The 16,400-nt window shown below is 35.6% G+C and overlaps 1 protein-coding gene across 2 annotated transcripts in view; it reads left to right on the forward strand.

The window, feature by feature from the left end:
- CSRNP3 (cysteine and serine rich nuclear protein 3) overlaps positions 1 to 16,400 on the forward strand; it is a 208,670-nt gene that overhangs the window by 51,328 nt on the left and 140,942 nt on the right. For both annotated transcript variants that reach the window (XM_044242248.1, XM_044242249.1), the window contains one exon: positions 1,087 to 1,175. In XM_044242248.1, the coding sequence (XP_044098183.1) occupies positions 1,163 to 1,175 (13 nt within the window). In that variant the 5' untranslated portion in view covers positions 1,087 to 1,162. The remainder of the gene's footprint in view (positions 1 to 1,086; positions 1,176 to 16,400) is intronic.

The following is a 16,400-nucleotide window of genomic DNA, read 5'->3' on the forward strand; positions in this document are numbered from 1 at the left end:
AATTCTGACCATAATTTGATAATACTTGTGAGTGAGTACCGTGGATATTCTAGTCTGTTCTAAATCGATGGATACACGCAGATGTATATAAAGTTAAAGGAAGAAAGAGGCTCGCAGAGACACAGTGTTCCTGTGATCTTTTTTTTTTCCCCCTTAAAGATTTTTATGTTTTAAGCTTGTCTGAAAAACATCAGCCCACGTCGTTTGCTTGGGCTATTTCTTCATTCAAGTAACTCATGTATGGTATTTCCATACTGCCTATTTTCATTGGCAATGGTCTATGATGGTTCATTTCTGGCTGTTGTGGAAATACTAAATGAACCATCCTTCACAAACTTCTCTACCCCATCTTTAAGAAAAACTTTTACATTTGTATAGACATAATGATTTACTTCATTATGTTAGAAGGGAAGGTTCATTAATTCTTTAGAGAAAGTGATTATATACATTTTAGTTTGAGAAAAATACAAGTGTATAATTATTATGAGGATTTCATTACCTTTTAAAATTATGGCACTAAAAATTTTGAATAATGGCACTATAGTTTTAAAAATAAGATTTTTCTTAAAGCATGTTTCTTTTAAAGAATAATTTGTTTAAATTATTTTCTTAAAGCCTAAGGTATCTTCAGACCAGGACATATAACTGAGTTAATTTTAAATAGTTTCCTTTAAACAAATAAAAAAGCATAATAAATATTCATTGTGATTGCTACCAACTATATAACTGTGACATTCTGGTTGATTTTCCTGGATTTTTATGTGTCTTGAAGATATGAATCTCCTGGAAACCAGAAAGTTATTGAGTCTAGTGTAATGGTGATTAACAAGATGGAATGTCTTTAACTTCTTACACATAGTAATATTCGTTTATTGATTAGAAATTTGCTACATTCTTCTAGGATGGATGTTGTTTCTGCTAAATTATATACACTGTGAATATTGAGTTCTATATTTAATGCCTTGTTTGTATTCTAGGATTCCTATTGATTTTCCTGTGTCACGTTATATTTATATCATGTAGCTAGCTTTACTTTTTGCAAATATAACCTTATATGACATATTGAGGCATGTTTTCTTTTTTAAGGAAAAAATAAGGAGATAGCAACAGACTGAAAACATGTTTTCAGAAGCATAGAGTCTTCAGGAAGATACTGGAGTTCATGAGATCTCAAGGTTAGCAGTTTACATATTATTATTTTCATGCTTTTACAAATCTGAGATATAAACTGTTCCAAGTTGTTCCTTCTAATGTATAATTGTATTCTAAGGACACACAGTTACTTAAAATACATATTTTAACAAGTTCTCTTTAAAATTTTTTAAAAATTCATTTATACCAGAAATATAATGTTTAGTTTAATTGGGGATGGTAAAAAGAAAATATTGTTTCAGTAGAAAACCATTGGTTATTAAAATTTGCTTTGCTTTTTACGAAGGATAGCACAGTTAAGATACAAAAAAATAAATATTAGGCATCCTTATAAAATTTTATTTATGATTTGTTAAGAAATGTACATCTACTTTGGAAATTTTTCATTTATTTTGTATCTTTGGCTGCAGTGCATCTGTATATACACAAATAGTTTAGAAGGATAGCTGATTATCATTCCTTCTACAACCCTTTGAATCCCACTCTCTGACTTTTCCCTTAAGCACAATCAAATAAATTATGTTTTTGTTGGAAAATGTGGTCTCAATAAAATGACAATACATATGAATAAGCAGAAACATATTTGAGGACCCTTTCTATCTGTGTGAAGTCCTAAATCTGGAAAAGCAAAGCAAAATAAAACAGCTTATTAAACAACTTATTATAATAATAGCCTAATGTAAAATGTTCATTTGGAAGTGTCAATTATAATGTAGGTTGAAATAGTATTTCATGGGATAGCCTGAGAAAGCGGATGATTTCTGCCTTTTTTATTTTGTAGGACCCAATATCAAATATTCATAATATAAAATGAAAAAGTATTAATGATCTTTTATTATGATTGACTTAGTAACTGTTTTCTTCTACATCTTCTACATCTTTTCCTCATTCATCCAAGGATATATTTGTTCAAAATTTATTTAGGACTTACCATATGCACTGCAATGGGTGAAGTGCTTTGGTTGTTTAAAAATGAATAAGATACGGTTCCTGTTCTCAAGAATTGCCCAACCAATATGTTACTCAGAAACTAATTTTATTATTAACACAAACAATAGATAATTAAAAAGACAAATGAGATTTAAAAAGGCATGTAATGAATTCTAAAATGCAATGAGAATTATTTGGGGATTATTCATATTTTCACTTTATGGCTTTTACTAACCTAGCATAGTGAAAGTTTATACCAATGGGAGTGTTGTTACTCTATTTCAACACACACCGGATAGATGTTAAAAAAAAAATAGCTCTTCAAGTATAACACAAATAATACGAGACTTTAAAAAAGAAGCTTCTTTTTTGCCACAGTTGCAAATTTAATGCTGTGGAAAGTCGTTATGCAAACACCCATGAGAAGGACAAAGGTGAACATTACCTACTTGGTGTTCTTTTTTTTATTCCAGTACATTTGACTTCTTTATTAAGTTCACCAGAGAATTAAATCATTTCCCCAACGACCTAGAAAGGCATATATGTAGGTTTGAAAAGAATTGAACCCTATAAACCCACATGTAAATAGTAGTTGGATGAGTAAAGAATTTGCAGTGGTGTGGGAGTCTAGACTGCTTGAAATGGCATTGTGCAGCACTGTACTCCTCACAAAAAGCTTTTTAAGAAGGTGATAATGGGAAGGTGTTAAAACAAATTAAGTCATTAAAAATAGTAAAATTGTTTTTTGAAAAGTCAGTGAGGACATCTCTTGTAATTGTGCCCTTAGACAAGTGGTTGAATTAATTTATATAACAACCACAATTATTCAACAAGTATTTATTTATCAAGTGCCTACTCGATGCATGTGAGCACCAACAGTGAATAGAATACACCAATAGGTATTAATTCTTCTTTAAATGTTTGGTAGAATTCCCCTGGGACTGTCTGGCCCTGGGCTTTTGTTTGTTGGAAGATTTTTGATGACAGCTTCAATCTCTTACTTGTTATGGGTCTGTTCAGGTTTTCTATTTCTTCCTGGTTCAGTTTTGGTAGTTTATACGTCTCTAGTAATGCATCCATTTCTTCCAGATTGTCAAATTTGCTGTTGTATAGTTGCTCATAACATGTTCTTATAATTGTATTTCTTTGGCATTGGATGTGATCTCTCCTCTTCCAGTCATGATTTTATTAATTTGGGTCCTTTCTCTTTAGGGGTTTATCAATCTTATTAATTCTTTCAAAGAACCAGCTCCTAGTTTCGTTCATGTGTTCTGCTGTTCTTTTGGTTTTTATTTCATTGATTTCTGCTCATCTTTATTATTTCTCTTCTTCTGCTGGGTTTAGGCTTCATTTGCTGTTCTTTCTCCAGCTCCTTCAGGTGTAGGGTTAAGCTGTGTGTTTGATACCGTTTTTATTTCTTAAGAAAGGCTTCTATTGCTATATATTTTCATCTTAGGACCACCTTTGCTGTGTCCCAAAGATTTTGAACCATTGTGTTTTCATTTTCATTTGTTTCCATGAAGTTTTTAAATTCTTCTTTAATTTCCTGGTTGACCCATTCACTCTTTAGTAGGATGCTTCTTAGGCTCCATGTATTTGAGTTCTTTCCAACTTTCTTCTTGTGGTTGAGTTCTAGTTTCAAAGTATTGTGGTCTGAAAATATGCAGGGAATTGTCCCAGTCTACTGGTACTGGTTGAGACCTGAATGTCCAATGGAAAAAAGATAGTCTCTTCAACAAATGGTGTTAGGAAAATTGGATAGCCACATGCAAAAGAATGAAACTGGACCATTTCCTTACACAACACATAAATATAGACCCAAAATGGATGAAAGACATAAATGTGAGACAGGAATCCATCAAAATTCTTGAGGAGAACAGAAACAACAACCTCTTCGACCTCAGCCACAGCAACTTCTTCCTAGAAACATTGCCAAAGACAAGGGAAGCAAAGGCAAAAATGAACTATTGGGACTTCATCAAGATCACAAGCTTTTGCACAGCAAAGAAAACAGTTAAAAAAACCAAAAGACAACCAACAGAATGAGAGAAGATACTTGCAAATGGCATATCAGATAAAGAGTTAGTATCCAAAATCTGTAAAGAACTTATCAAACTCATAACCCAAAGAACAAATAATCCAATCAAGAAATGGGCAGAAGACATGAACAGACATTTCTGCAAAGACATCCAAATGGCCAACAGACACATGAAAAAGTGCTCAACATCACTCAGCATCAAAGAAATACTAATAAACCAGTGAGGCTGAATGGAGCCAAAGAATGGCTAAAATAAATCAGTCAGGAAATGACAGGTGTTGCTGAGGATGCAGAGAAAGGGGAAACCCTCCTACATTGTTGGTGGGAAAAAAAGCTGGTGCAGCCAGTCCAGAAAATAGTATAGAGGTTCCTCAAAAAGTTGAAAATAGAGCTATCCTATGACCCAGCAATCGCACTACCTGGTATTTACCCTAAAGATACAAATGTAGTAATCCGAAGGGGCACACGCACCTGAATGTTTATAGCAGCAATGTCCACAATAGCCAAACTATGTAAAGAATCTAGATGTCCATCAACAGATGAATGGATAAAGACGATGTGGTATATATGTATACAATGGATTACTATGCAGCCATCAAAAGAAATGAAATCTTGCCATTTGTAATGATGTGGATGAAACTAGAGGGTATTATGCTAAGCGAAATAAGTCAATCAGAGAAAGACAGTTACCATATGATCTGTGATATGAGGAAATTTAGAGGCAGAGCAGGGGATCTTGCGGGGAAGGGAGGGAAAAGTGAAAGAAGATGGGACTGGGGAGGGAGACAAACCATAAGAGACTCTTAATCTCGGGAAACAAACTGAGGGTTGCTGGAGGGGAGGGGGTTGGGGGGATAATGTGGGTGGGTGATGGACACTGGGGAGGGTGTGTGCTATGGTGAGTACTATGAACTGTATAAGACTGTTGACAGAGACCTGTACCCCTGAAACAAATAATACATTATATATTAATTTAAAAATAAAATAAAATAAAAGATTTTGGTAGGGAGAAAAAAAAAAGAATACACCAAATCCTTGCCTCTGTGGAAATTATATTCTAGAGGGTGAAAATATATAAGCAATAAAAAAATTAATTATATATTATGTTACGTGGTTAGAGTGCTATGAAGAGAAAGAAAACAGGAAAGGGAATAGATAATAGAGAGGAGTGCAATTTAAAATAAGCCCAGTGACTTAGTATTGCATAATTTACACAAAAGAGATAGATACTAGCTTTGCCCAAATAGTGCCAACTGAGAATGAATATGATGAAATATGACACCTACTAATAAGTATTCCAAATCACCATTTGTTAAAGTAAATGTTGTTAATGTATATAAAATAATGAGTATGTGTCTTCCTTAATTTAACCAGAAGGAAAAGATATATTTTTAAAATGATAATACACTTACTATATGTACATAAAATGTGGTCAAAATGTTTGCAATAAAGAAAGGTATAATTGAACATGGATTAGTCTCATCACTTACTAAAGGGGTGAAGACTATAACTATTTATCTGTGTATGAGAGAAATTAATCAAATTTTTTGAATTGAATAAATATGAACTTAAAAGTAGTTATAAGTATCTATGACAATACATATATATGACACATAGTGTTAAAAAGTTCTGTATAATTATCTTTCTGTTGTTTCATTATCAGTTTTATTATCATTTTAGGAGAGCTCTAAGTACTGGGACTATAGATAGAAGGGAGTTATTTAAATACCATCTCATTCCCATAGTACCAATTTTTTTAAAGGGCACATGTCTTCTTTTGTACATTTAATAGAAGATACATGGAGATTTGGAAATTAAATTAATCTATTTGTGATCACCAGCAAATGAGTCATCAAGTTTCTTTTGATGGTGATCTGGTTGGAATTTTTCTGTGAAACGTTAAGAAACATAAATACAGAGCACAGGAATCTGGAGGTGTGTATGGTCCAGATGACCTGGGCATTTTTTGCAACCCATTTGAGCTACAGATGAACACATCACATAAGTTGATATTATCTTAAAAGCTATTCACTATTGATTTTGCTGGATAGAATTGAAATGTTTAGCCAACTTGCTATGCAGAAAATGAAGTTAAATCAGTTCCTTTTCAGTGTTAATAAGTCAGTGTAAAAGAAATACCTAACCATCCAAATAAACAAAAATTGGATTAGGAGGTCTCAAAACCTAATAATCATTGCATTTCCTTCAGTATTCCAAAAGGCAGGTATTATAAATAGCATATCATCTAAAGGAAATAACCAGTATTAGAGTATTACAAGAATGATGCAGTGAAGGTCACAATTGTTTAGAAGTCTATTATAATTAAGCCAAAGCAGAGAGTACTTATTATAGGTACTGTGAACAGAACAGTAAGCTCTATGAGTTTAACCAAAAGAGGCAACTGATACTATCAGCTATGGGAAAACCAAAAGAAAAGAAAACATGAGAGATGCAGAGGACTGGTGGAAGTTATAGAGAAAATAACGACAATGTCTTCTTCTTTCTTTTCTAAGGTATTTTTCAGATCTTTTCAGCTTTTTAATTTTTTATTTAAATTCAATTTAGTTAATGTATAATGTGTTATTAGTTTCAGGGGTAGAATTTAGGGATTCATTAGTTGTTTATAACAAGAACTTCTCATGTAATGTCACTGTGTCAGAGATAAATTCTTTCCAAACCAATATTAACCTTTGTTGCATTCATTTGGAAACTTCAAAGGAAAGAGCTAGAAACTCTTTTGTTTAACGGTAACTGAAATATGAATTTTCAAAAGCAAGTGGAAAATTTAAACTCCCTTCCTTCGTTCCTCCCTATATTTGCTTTATAAAAGTTAAACCCAGGAATCGTTTATGAATTTGTACCACAAGTCCATTTCCCCATGGACTGACTCTACCATCCTCTCTCAAACCACCACCCAGAAATATACGTCTTTGAATCTCATGGTACCTGGCATGCTCATGCCTGGGTGGGTCTTCCTTCACCTTTCTTCAGTGGTTCTCTAGATGATTTCCTACCATTCTCATTCTTCCATCAGTCTTATAAATAGTTTAACCCAGGTTTCTCAACCTCATCAATATCAATATTTTGATCAGAAAATTCTTTGTTGTGTGGGCAATTTTGTGCATTGTGGGATGTTCAGTAGCATCTCTGGCACAAGACACTAGGGGTACTCCACCCTCCCCCACATGGAAAAACCAAAAATGTCTCTAGACATTGCCTAGTATCCCCTTGGGATAAAATTATCCCAAGATGAGAACCACTGATCAAATCTGAACTTCCACAACCTCAGTAAACATCCATTGCATATCAACCACAAAGCCTCTTAACCACCTTTAGCATCTTTCAATTAAACCTCAACCAAGACACTTGACAGCTTCTCTTGTCAAAGTGAAACTCACCTCTGTCTGATCATCTGTGTGGTTTTAGTTTCCTTTTATTTGTTTATGCCTGGCCTTTTACCTAAAATAATACCCTGTATTATTACAAAATAATGAGTGGATATAAAGCAAGTGAGGAAAATTAGGGAAAAGGAAAAATATGGTAAAAACAAAATTAAGTCAGGAGTGATACTATGTTACAAATAACATAAGTGCTGGGGCACCTGGGTGGCTCAGTCATTAAGCATCTGCCTTTGGCTCAGGTCATTATCCCTGGGATAGGGGATCGAGCTCTGCATCTGGCTCCCTGCTTGGCCGGAAACCCACTTCTCCCTCTCCCTCTGCCCCTGCTTGTGTTCCTTCTCTAGCCGTGTTTCTCTCTGTCAACTAAATAAATAAAATCTTTAAAAAATTATTAAAAACAAATGACATAAGCCCTTTCTTTTCCTTTCATTTTCTTGGAACTCACTGAGAACTTGGAATCTTTCCGTGTTCTCTGAGTCTTTCTTGAAATTTAGCTTGGACACCAGCAGCTTACTGTCTACATTTCTACAGCCTGTCCTTTCTCACACAGTACCTGCAACTTTCAATCCAAAGTAGGGTGTACCTTCTCTTCTCTTACACCAAGAGTGCTCCAGGAACAAATGATTCACTCTGCACATTTGTGGTTTTCTAATCCTCAATAGAGTCCACTAATCCTTCACTCTGACCATGGTCAACCACTATTTCAAAAGTTTATCACCCCATTCCAGCCATACAATCTCTCCCCTTCATTCTCAGTGCACCTGGTATTTTAACAAGAAAATTGAGGTCATTGTGTGGAAACTATTTATGCCTCCTTGCAATTCCCTCCAGCTTCAAACAGCTACATCTATCAACATTACTTTCTTTCCTCCAATCTTAAATGATCAGGAATCCTTCCTATTCAAGGCAAAGCCGGCGTTTGATTGTATTCCCTCTCACCGATGCTGAGGCTTTGGCCATTATTTCCTTTTTGTCCTTTATCTTCAACTTTTTCTCCCTTGCTCACTCTTCCTTCAACCTGTATACATTCTTCAGACTTGTATCCAAAAAAGTAAGTCAGCAAACAAAAACAAACTGACCTTTCTCTTCACTAGATTTTATGGGCACTACTATTCAATTTCTGTCCTCTCCAACCCATTCAGAATCTTCACACAGCAGTCTACATTTATTATCTCTGCTTTCTAAGATCCAGTCACTTCTCAGCACAGGGCCATCTGATTTCTAACCCCATTTAACAGAGCACGCTCTCTCTAAAGGCATAGATGACCTGGCAGCCTGTATCTTGACTGGCTCTCTCAGGGGCATTTGACACTGTTAACTTTATTTTTCTGCTTCCACATCCTGGACTGTTGGGACAGCCCTCTCTCCTGGTTTGCCTCACACCTCGTAGACCCTTCGGGAAAGGCCCCTTTGACAGGTTCTGTGTTCTGCGTTCTCTCACAGTCTCGGAATCACAAACTCAAATACTGATAGGTGACCGTAGGTAATATAAATGAGTGAAGTCAAGCTGATTTAAAACAGTAAACAATGTAGGAGCCAAATAACAGGCCCAGAAACATTCTTGAAATTTGACTCTTGTTCAATCACAGTGCTCCCCAGAGATCCACCTGAGCTCATTGTCCATCTGTCTTCTCCACTGTCCCTGATCAAGCCGGACCACCCTTTCAATTTTATTCATTACAGAGATGGCAATGACTCCAACCTTTTTATTTGATTAGGTGACAGAATTTTGTATCACACACACACGTCTACAAGATATCGATGCCTAACAAGGACACATACACAAACAAATCATCAGAGCAATGAAATGGAGTAGAAAGTTCAAAAATAGACACTGTATACATGCAATCATAAAATGCAACAAAGAAATAATCGTAAGTCAGTGGAGAGTCCCCTCAAGGAAATGCTATTAACAGCCCAAGTAGACATTAATTAGTGTCTGCTGAAGAGGGTGTTTCAGATGGGGGAGGGGGAATGCGGCAGAGAAGGACAAGGGCTTATTGATTAGAAGGTACTAGAATAATTGAACTACTTGGAGAAAAATAAAGTGTGGGCTACACATCATATCACATTAAAGGAAAATGTAGATGTTATTTTAAAAGATTTTAAATTATATATTTTTCAACATTTAAAATATTAAACATTACATTTAATGTTTAATGTTAATGTTAATTCAATAGCTTTCAGATATTTATGTACCTTTGGTTTAAGAAAGCATTTAAATACTATAAAAAAGGAAAGAAAAATGAGAAATCATTTATTTAGCTTTATATTTATAAAAAGTAAAATTCACTCTTTTTGGTTATAGTTTCATGAGATTTGGTAATTACACTGAGTCTTGTAATCTTTACCACAGTCAAGATACAGAACAGTTCTGTCATCCCCAAAGTAACCTTGAGCTGCTCCTTGCCAACTCCACCCTCCCCCTGAAATCCCTGGCAACTAATCTGCTCTGTGTCACTATAGTTTTGCCTTTTCCAGAATATCAGATCAATAGAAATATGCAGCATGTAATCTTCCACATCTGGTCTTTTTCAGCTATCATAACTCATTTGAGATTCATTCACGCTGTTATGTGTATCAATAGTTTGTTCCCCATTATTGCTTCGTATTCTATTGTCTGTATGTACCACAGTTTGTTTTTCCATTCACCCACTGAGGGACACTTTGTTGTTTAGTTCTTGATGTTTTGAATTGACCTGTAGTAACCATCCATGTAGACATTTTTTTTTTTTAAAGATTTTTATTTATTTATTTGACAGTCAGATCACAAGTGGGCAGAGAGGCAGGCAGAGAGAGAGAGGGGGAAGCAGGTTCCCTGCTGAGCAGAGAGCCCGGTGCGGGACTCAATCCCAGGACCCTGGGATCATGACCTGAGCTGAAGGCAGAGGCTTTAACCCACTGAGCCACCCAGGTGCCCCTCCATGTAGACATTTTTGTGAGAAACTTTGTTTTCATTTATCAGGAGTATATACCCTGGTGAGATTGTGTATCACATGTTAAGTGTATGTTTAACTTTCTGAGACACCATAAAACTGTTTTCTGGAATGGCTTATACTACCTTGCATTTCCAACCAGCAACGTATGAACATTCACTTTGCTCCACGCCTTCACCAACATTTGATGTTATCAGTTTTTATTTTATTTCAACCATTGTAATTGTCATGGTGGTTTTTAATTTTCAGGTCTTTAAGGAATAATAATACTGAGCAATTGTCCTTGTGCTTATTGACCACCTATGCCTTTATGAAGTGTGTGTTCAAATGTTTTGTCCAACTTTTCGAAAAGACTGTTTTTTAAAGCAGTTTATTTAGATTCACAGCAAAACTGAGAAGAAGGTATGGAAATTTTACAAATATTCCCTGCCTTGACATGTGTACAGCCTCCCCCATTATTAACAGCCTCTACCAGAGTGAGACATTTGTCATAATGGATGAACCTCCGTTGACACATTCTAGTCAAAAGTTCAGAGTTCACCTTAGGTTTCATTCCTGGTGTTGTATATTCAGCAGGCTTGGACAAATGTATAATGCCGCCATTGTAGTGTATTTTCATTGTATCATCCTTGTAGAGTATTCTCACTATCCCAAAAACCTTTTGTGCTCCACCTATTCATCTTTTCTCTCTACCCCCACAGTCCCCTCCCAACTAATGGTTTTACTGTTTCCGTAGTTTTGTCCTTTTTAGAATGTTATATAGTTGGAATCATATAGTATGTAGACTTCTCAGATTGACTTTTTTCACTTAGTAATATGTTTTAAAGTTTTCTCCATGTCTTTTCTGTGGCTTGATAATCCATTTCCTTTTAGCACTAAAAAATATTTCATGGTCTGGATATATCACACTATATATTTATCCATTCACCTACCTAAGGACATCTTGGTTGAGTAAGTTTTGGCAGTTAGGAATGAATCTTCTAGAAACATTCATGTACAGAACTTTTGCTTGGACCTAAGTTTTCAACTCCTTTGGGTAAATACCAAGGAGCACGATTGCTAAGTCATATGGTAAGAGTAGGTTTAGTTTTATAAGAACCCACCAAGCAAGGACCCCTGGGTGGCTCAGTCAGTTAACCTTTGACTTTTGATTTTGGCTCAGGTCTTGATTTCAGGGTTGAGACCCAAGTGGGGTTCTGTGCTCAGCAGGGAGTCAACTTGGGATTCTCTTTCCCTCTCCCTCTGCTCCTCCCCTTAACCCACTCTCTCTCCCTCTCTCTCTCTCTCAAAAAGAAAAAAGTCCACCAAAATGCCATCTGAAGTGCCTATACCATTTTGCACTCCTGACAGTGAATGACAATCCTTCTTGCTTTTCATCCTCTCTAGCATTTAGTAATATTTTGGATTATGGCCAGGATAATAGTACCTGGTTTTAATTTGCATTTCCCTGATGACATATGATATGGAAATTTTTCATATGCTCATTTGTCATCTGTGTATCTTTTTTGTTGAGGTGTTTGTGCAGGTCTTTGGCCATTTTTTAAATGCTTTGCTTCTTTTTGTTACATTTTAAGAATTCTTTGTATATTTTATTTTGCTCTATTTTTATTGAGTTGCTTTCTATTGTTGAGTTTTGAGAGCTCTTCATAAATATTTTGTATAAAAATCTTTGGGGAAATGTGAAATTTATAAACTTTTCCCTTTATGTCTTGTTTTTTGTATTCTTTACTGTTTTGCATAGAGTGTTTTTGACTTTTATGAAGTCATATCTATAAAATTTTTTGTTTATGGGTTACGGTTTTGGTTTTGCGTCTATAAATTCTTTGCCTAACCTAAAGTCACAAGGATTTCCCACTCTTCTAAATATTTTATACTTTCACATTTTACTTTTAGGTATATGGCTAATTTTGTATAAATTTTTGAATAATGTAAAAAATTAAGGTTCAATATTTTGCATACAGACATCCAACAGTTCTATCACCATTTATATTTTTTATTTTATTTTATTTTTTAAAGATTTTATTTACTTGATAGATAGAGATTACAAGTAGACAGAGAGGCAGGCAGAGAGAGAGGAGGAAGCAGGCTCCCAGCTGAGCAGAGAGCCTGATGTGGGGCTCGATCCCAGGACCCTGAGACCATGACCTGAGCGGAAGGCAGAGGCTTTAACCCACTGAGCCACCCAGGTGCCCCTCTATCACCATTTTTAAAAGACTGTCTTTTAAATTGCCTCTGTCCCTTGGTCAAAAATCAGACTTGTTTAGGTCTGTCTCTGGTCTCTCTATTCCTTCCCACTGATGTATGTATTTATATGTTTTCCCATTATCACATTGTCTTGATTACTGTAGCTTTATAGTAAATCTTCAGATCAGATAGTGTGTATCCTCCTCTTTTTCAAAATTGCTTTGGTATTCTAACTCTTTGCCATGACCTATAAATTTTATTTATTTATTTGACAGAGAGAGATCACAAACAGGCAGAGAGGCAGGCAGAGAGAGAGGAGGAAGCAGGCTCCCTGCTGAGCAGAGAGCCCGATGCGGGCCTCGATCCCAGGACCCTGAGATCATGACCTGAACCGAAGGCAGCGGCTTAACCCACTGAGCCACCCAGGCGCCCATGACCTATAAATTTTAGAATCAACTTGTTGATATCTGCAAAAAATCCTGCTGGATTTTAATTGGAAAGCTCATTGATATATATTAGAGAATGCTCCAAATACAACTTACATAAGAAAAGACAACTGAAAAAATATTCACAGCATATGTAAGTACAAATGGTCAATATTATTAAAATATAGAGGGTTGTTAGATATCACTGAGAAAATATAAACTTCATTAGGATAATTGGCAAGGCCTTGAGGGAACTTTTTACAAAAGGAATTCTGGTGACCTCTAAACTTGAAAAAGAAAGTGTTCAACATAACTGGTAATCAAAGACATTTGATAAATAATGTTCACATAAATGTATAAAACTTTGGGAAATAGTGTAACATACTGACAGAGAGCATCATTTTTAAGGTCAGACTGAACTTTGAGTTCATTTTCCACTTATCTGAGAGGTTTTAGGCAAACTTTTTTTTAAAGATTTTATTTATTTGAGAAAGAGAGAAAAAGAGCGAATGAGCTCATGCATGAGTAGGAGGAGGGGCAGAAGAAGAGGAGAGAGAAAATCCAAAGCAGACTCCATGCTGACTGTGGAGCCTCATGCAGGGCTCAATCCCACAACCTTGAAATCATGACCTGAGCTGAAATCAAGAGTCAGAAGCTTAACTGACTGAGCTACCCAGGAGCTCCAGGAGTTAAGCAAACTTTAACCTTTCTGATGTCAGATATTTTACCAGTAAAATGGATATAGAAACTGGCACATTGTAAACACACAAATGACTACTGTTGTAAATATATCTAATATTGGTGAAGATGCGGAGAAATGAACCATGTCCACATAGGGATGGACAGGTAAATTGGTTCAAGTTTTCTGGAAAACAATTTGTTAATCTGTATAAATGGCCTTCTCTGTATACTCTTTGACCTAGGGATTCCACATTTTTAAAAGCCTTGATGAAATAGTCAATTTTGAATGCAGAGCTATGTATACAAAATGTTCACTGAGATAATAATTAAATTAGTGAGCATGAGAAACCTCTGCGTGTCTGGAAATAATGAATGAATTAAATAAACTATTAAATATCCACTCAAAGTAATATTCTGAGGTGGTTAAAATGGAAGTTTTCCCACACTATATTTTATTATTGGACACCTAAGTGAAAAAGGAGGCTATAAAACAGCATTCACAGTGTGATGCCATTTATGCTCTCAAATGATGTGTAATTCAGGGAAGAGAGGATGATTATATAAATGCATATGTGGATATGTGTATGCACATGCACACACACACACATAATAAAACTGGTTATAACTGGGTGGGTAAGTGTAAATTTAATTTATTGTCTTCCTGGTGTTTTTCAGTTATCTCCAAACTTCCCCAAAACACATCTTATTATTATAAGAAAAGTTAACTTAAATATGAAATATGAAAGAATAGAAAATCATTTACTACTATAGACTATAAAAAGATAAAGAGCCAACTACTTAAAATATTGTTTCATAGGTGCCAGTGAAAAGTGATTACCCTTATTATTTAAGGAAATCCATAAATTGATAAGAGCATCAATAAGACTTCATTAAAAAATGGGGTAAATGAAATGAAAGAACAACTTGCATAAAAAAGAAATGTAGCTAATTAACATATAAAAACATTTATCTTAAAAAGTACTCAAAGAAATGGGAATAAAATGGAATTTTATGCTTATCAAATGAGGAAGTTTTTTTATTGCATATCTGTTTCACAGTCCTATACTCCTAATGGAAATGTTAGTGGCAAAATATGTCAAGAAGCTTTCATATGCTTATGCTTTCTTTGTTTCTTTTTTTTTTTCTTTTTAAAGATTTTTGTTTATTTATCTGACAGAGAGAGACACAGCAAGAGAGGGAACACAGGCAGGAGGAAGTGGGAGAGGGAGAGCAAGAGAGGGAACACAGGCAGGAGGAAGTGGGAGAGGGAGAAGCAGGCCTCCTGCCGAGTAGAGAGCCCAGTGCAGAGCTTGATCCCATAACCCTGGGATCATGACCTGAGCTGAAGGCAGACACTCAACAACTGAGCCACCCAGGCGCCCCTATGCTTATGCTTTCTTAACTTAAACAAGCAGTGGATTTCCAGACAAGAGGAAATATATCATAGCATTGTATATAATTGTTTGAAATATTGAAAATAACATACATGTTCTATATTAGGAGAATTGTTTTAAAAATTGTGGTACATCCAGAAGATATCACATTACACAGCTACTAAAATTTCATTTAGATGATTTACCAATATATTATAACAATGTAAATATTATAGTGTTTGAAATTCAAAAATTTCCTTTCCAAAGTAGAATGACAATGATTTGTTCTTTTTTTATTCATTTCTAAATCTTCACAATTTTTATGTAAATCTTAATTTAAAAAAAAAATAAAACCTGCTTATCTCCTCCCTGGCCCAAATCTTTTCCTGCTACTGTGTTCACCATCTCAGTTATAAGTAGCCAGTCTTTGTGACATGTGGGTGGCTCAGTCGGTTAAGTGACGGGATTCTTGGTCCTGGCTGATGCCTTGATCTCAGGGTCCTCAGATCGTGTTCCATGTTGGGCTCTGTGCTCAGCGCAGTCTGCTTCAGATCTCTCTCCCTCTCCCTCCCTCCAGCTTGCATGCTCGCTCTCTCTCTCTCTCTCTCGCTTTCTCTCAAATAAATAAGGAAAACCTTAACCAAAAAAAAAAAAAAGAAGTAGCCAGTCATCTAAGTCAGGAAGCTAAAAAGTAACTAAGATGATTACTTCTTATTCACCAGCCATTTCCAGAAAATCATGCCTGATTTCTATGGAGTTTCTTCCTTATGCTGCTTTTCATTCCCTCCAGAGAGCTGCATTGTCACCGCTTTAATTCTGTGGCTCTTCCTTTCTCACCCATATAATGTGATAGCTTTCTGATATGTATCACAGGTTCTGTTTGTGCCTCTTCACATCCATTCTCGATCTAGCTGCCCAGAGGCTCAATCTAAAACAAACATCTGACCATGACCTTCATTTACCTTCTTAAACATCTTCAAAGATTTCCCATATGTTGATCGGCTCCAAGTTCTACCACTGAGCCAGCCAGGGGCCCCATCACAATCTCCTCTTCATACAGACATGCTTAGATCTAGAGACTCTTTCAGGAAGCCTTTCTGTGTTCTAGCTCCTTGTGTTTATGTCTATCATATGCCCTTTATTCAAATTATCTCTCTACATGTTATCCTCCCCTCAAGACCAGTGACCTCCAAAGTCTAATGCATATATCCTCCTGTGGGGTGAGCAAGATCTTTTGAGAAGAAAGTAAAAATATTAGTACCTGTCTAGAATTTAAATAA

This window comes from Neovison vison, chromosome 3 (assembly GCF_020171115.1).
Source record: "Neovison vison isolate M4711 chromosome 3, ASM_NN_V1, whole genome shotgun sequence".
Lineage (NCBI taxonomy): Eukaryota > Metazoa > Chordata > Mammalia > Carnivora > Mustelidae > Neogale > Neogale vison.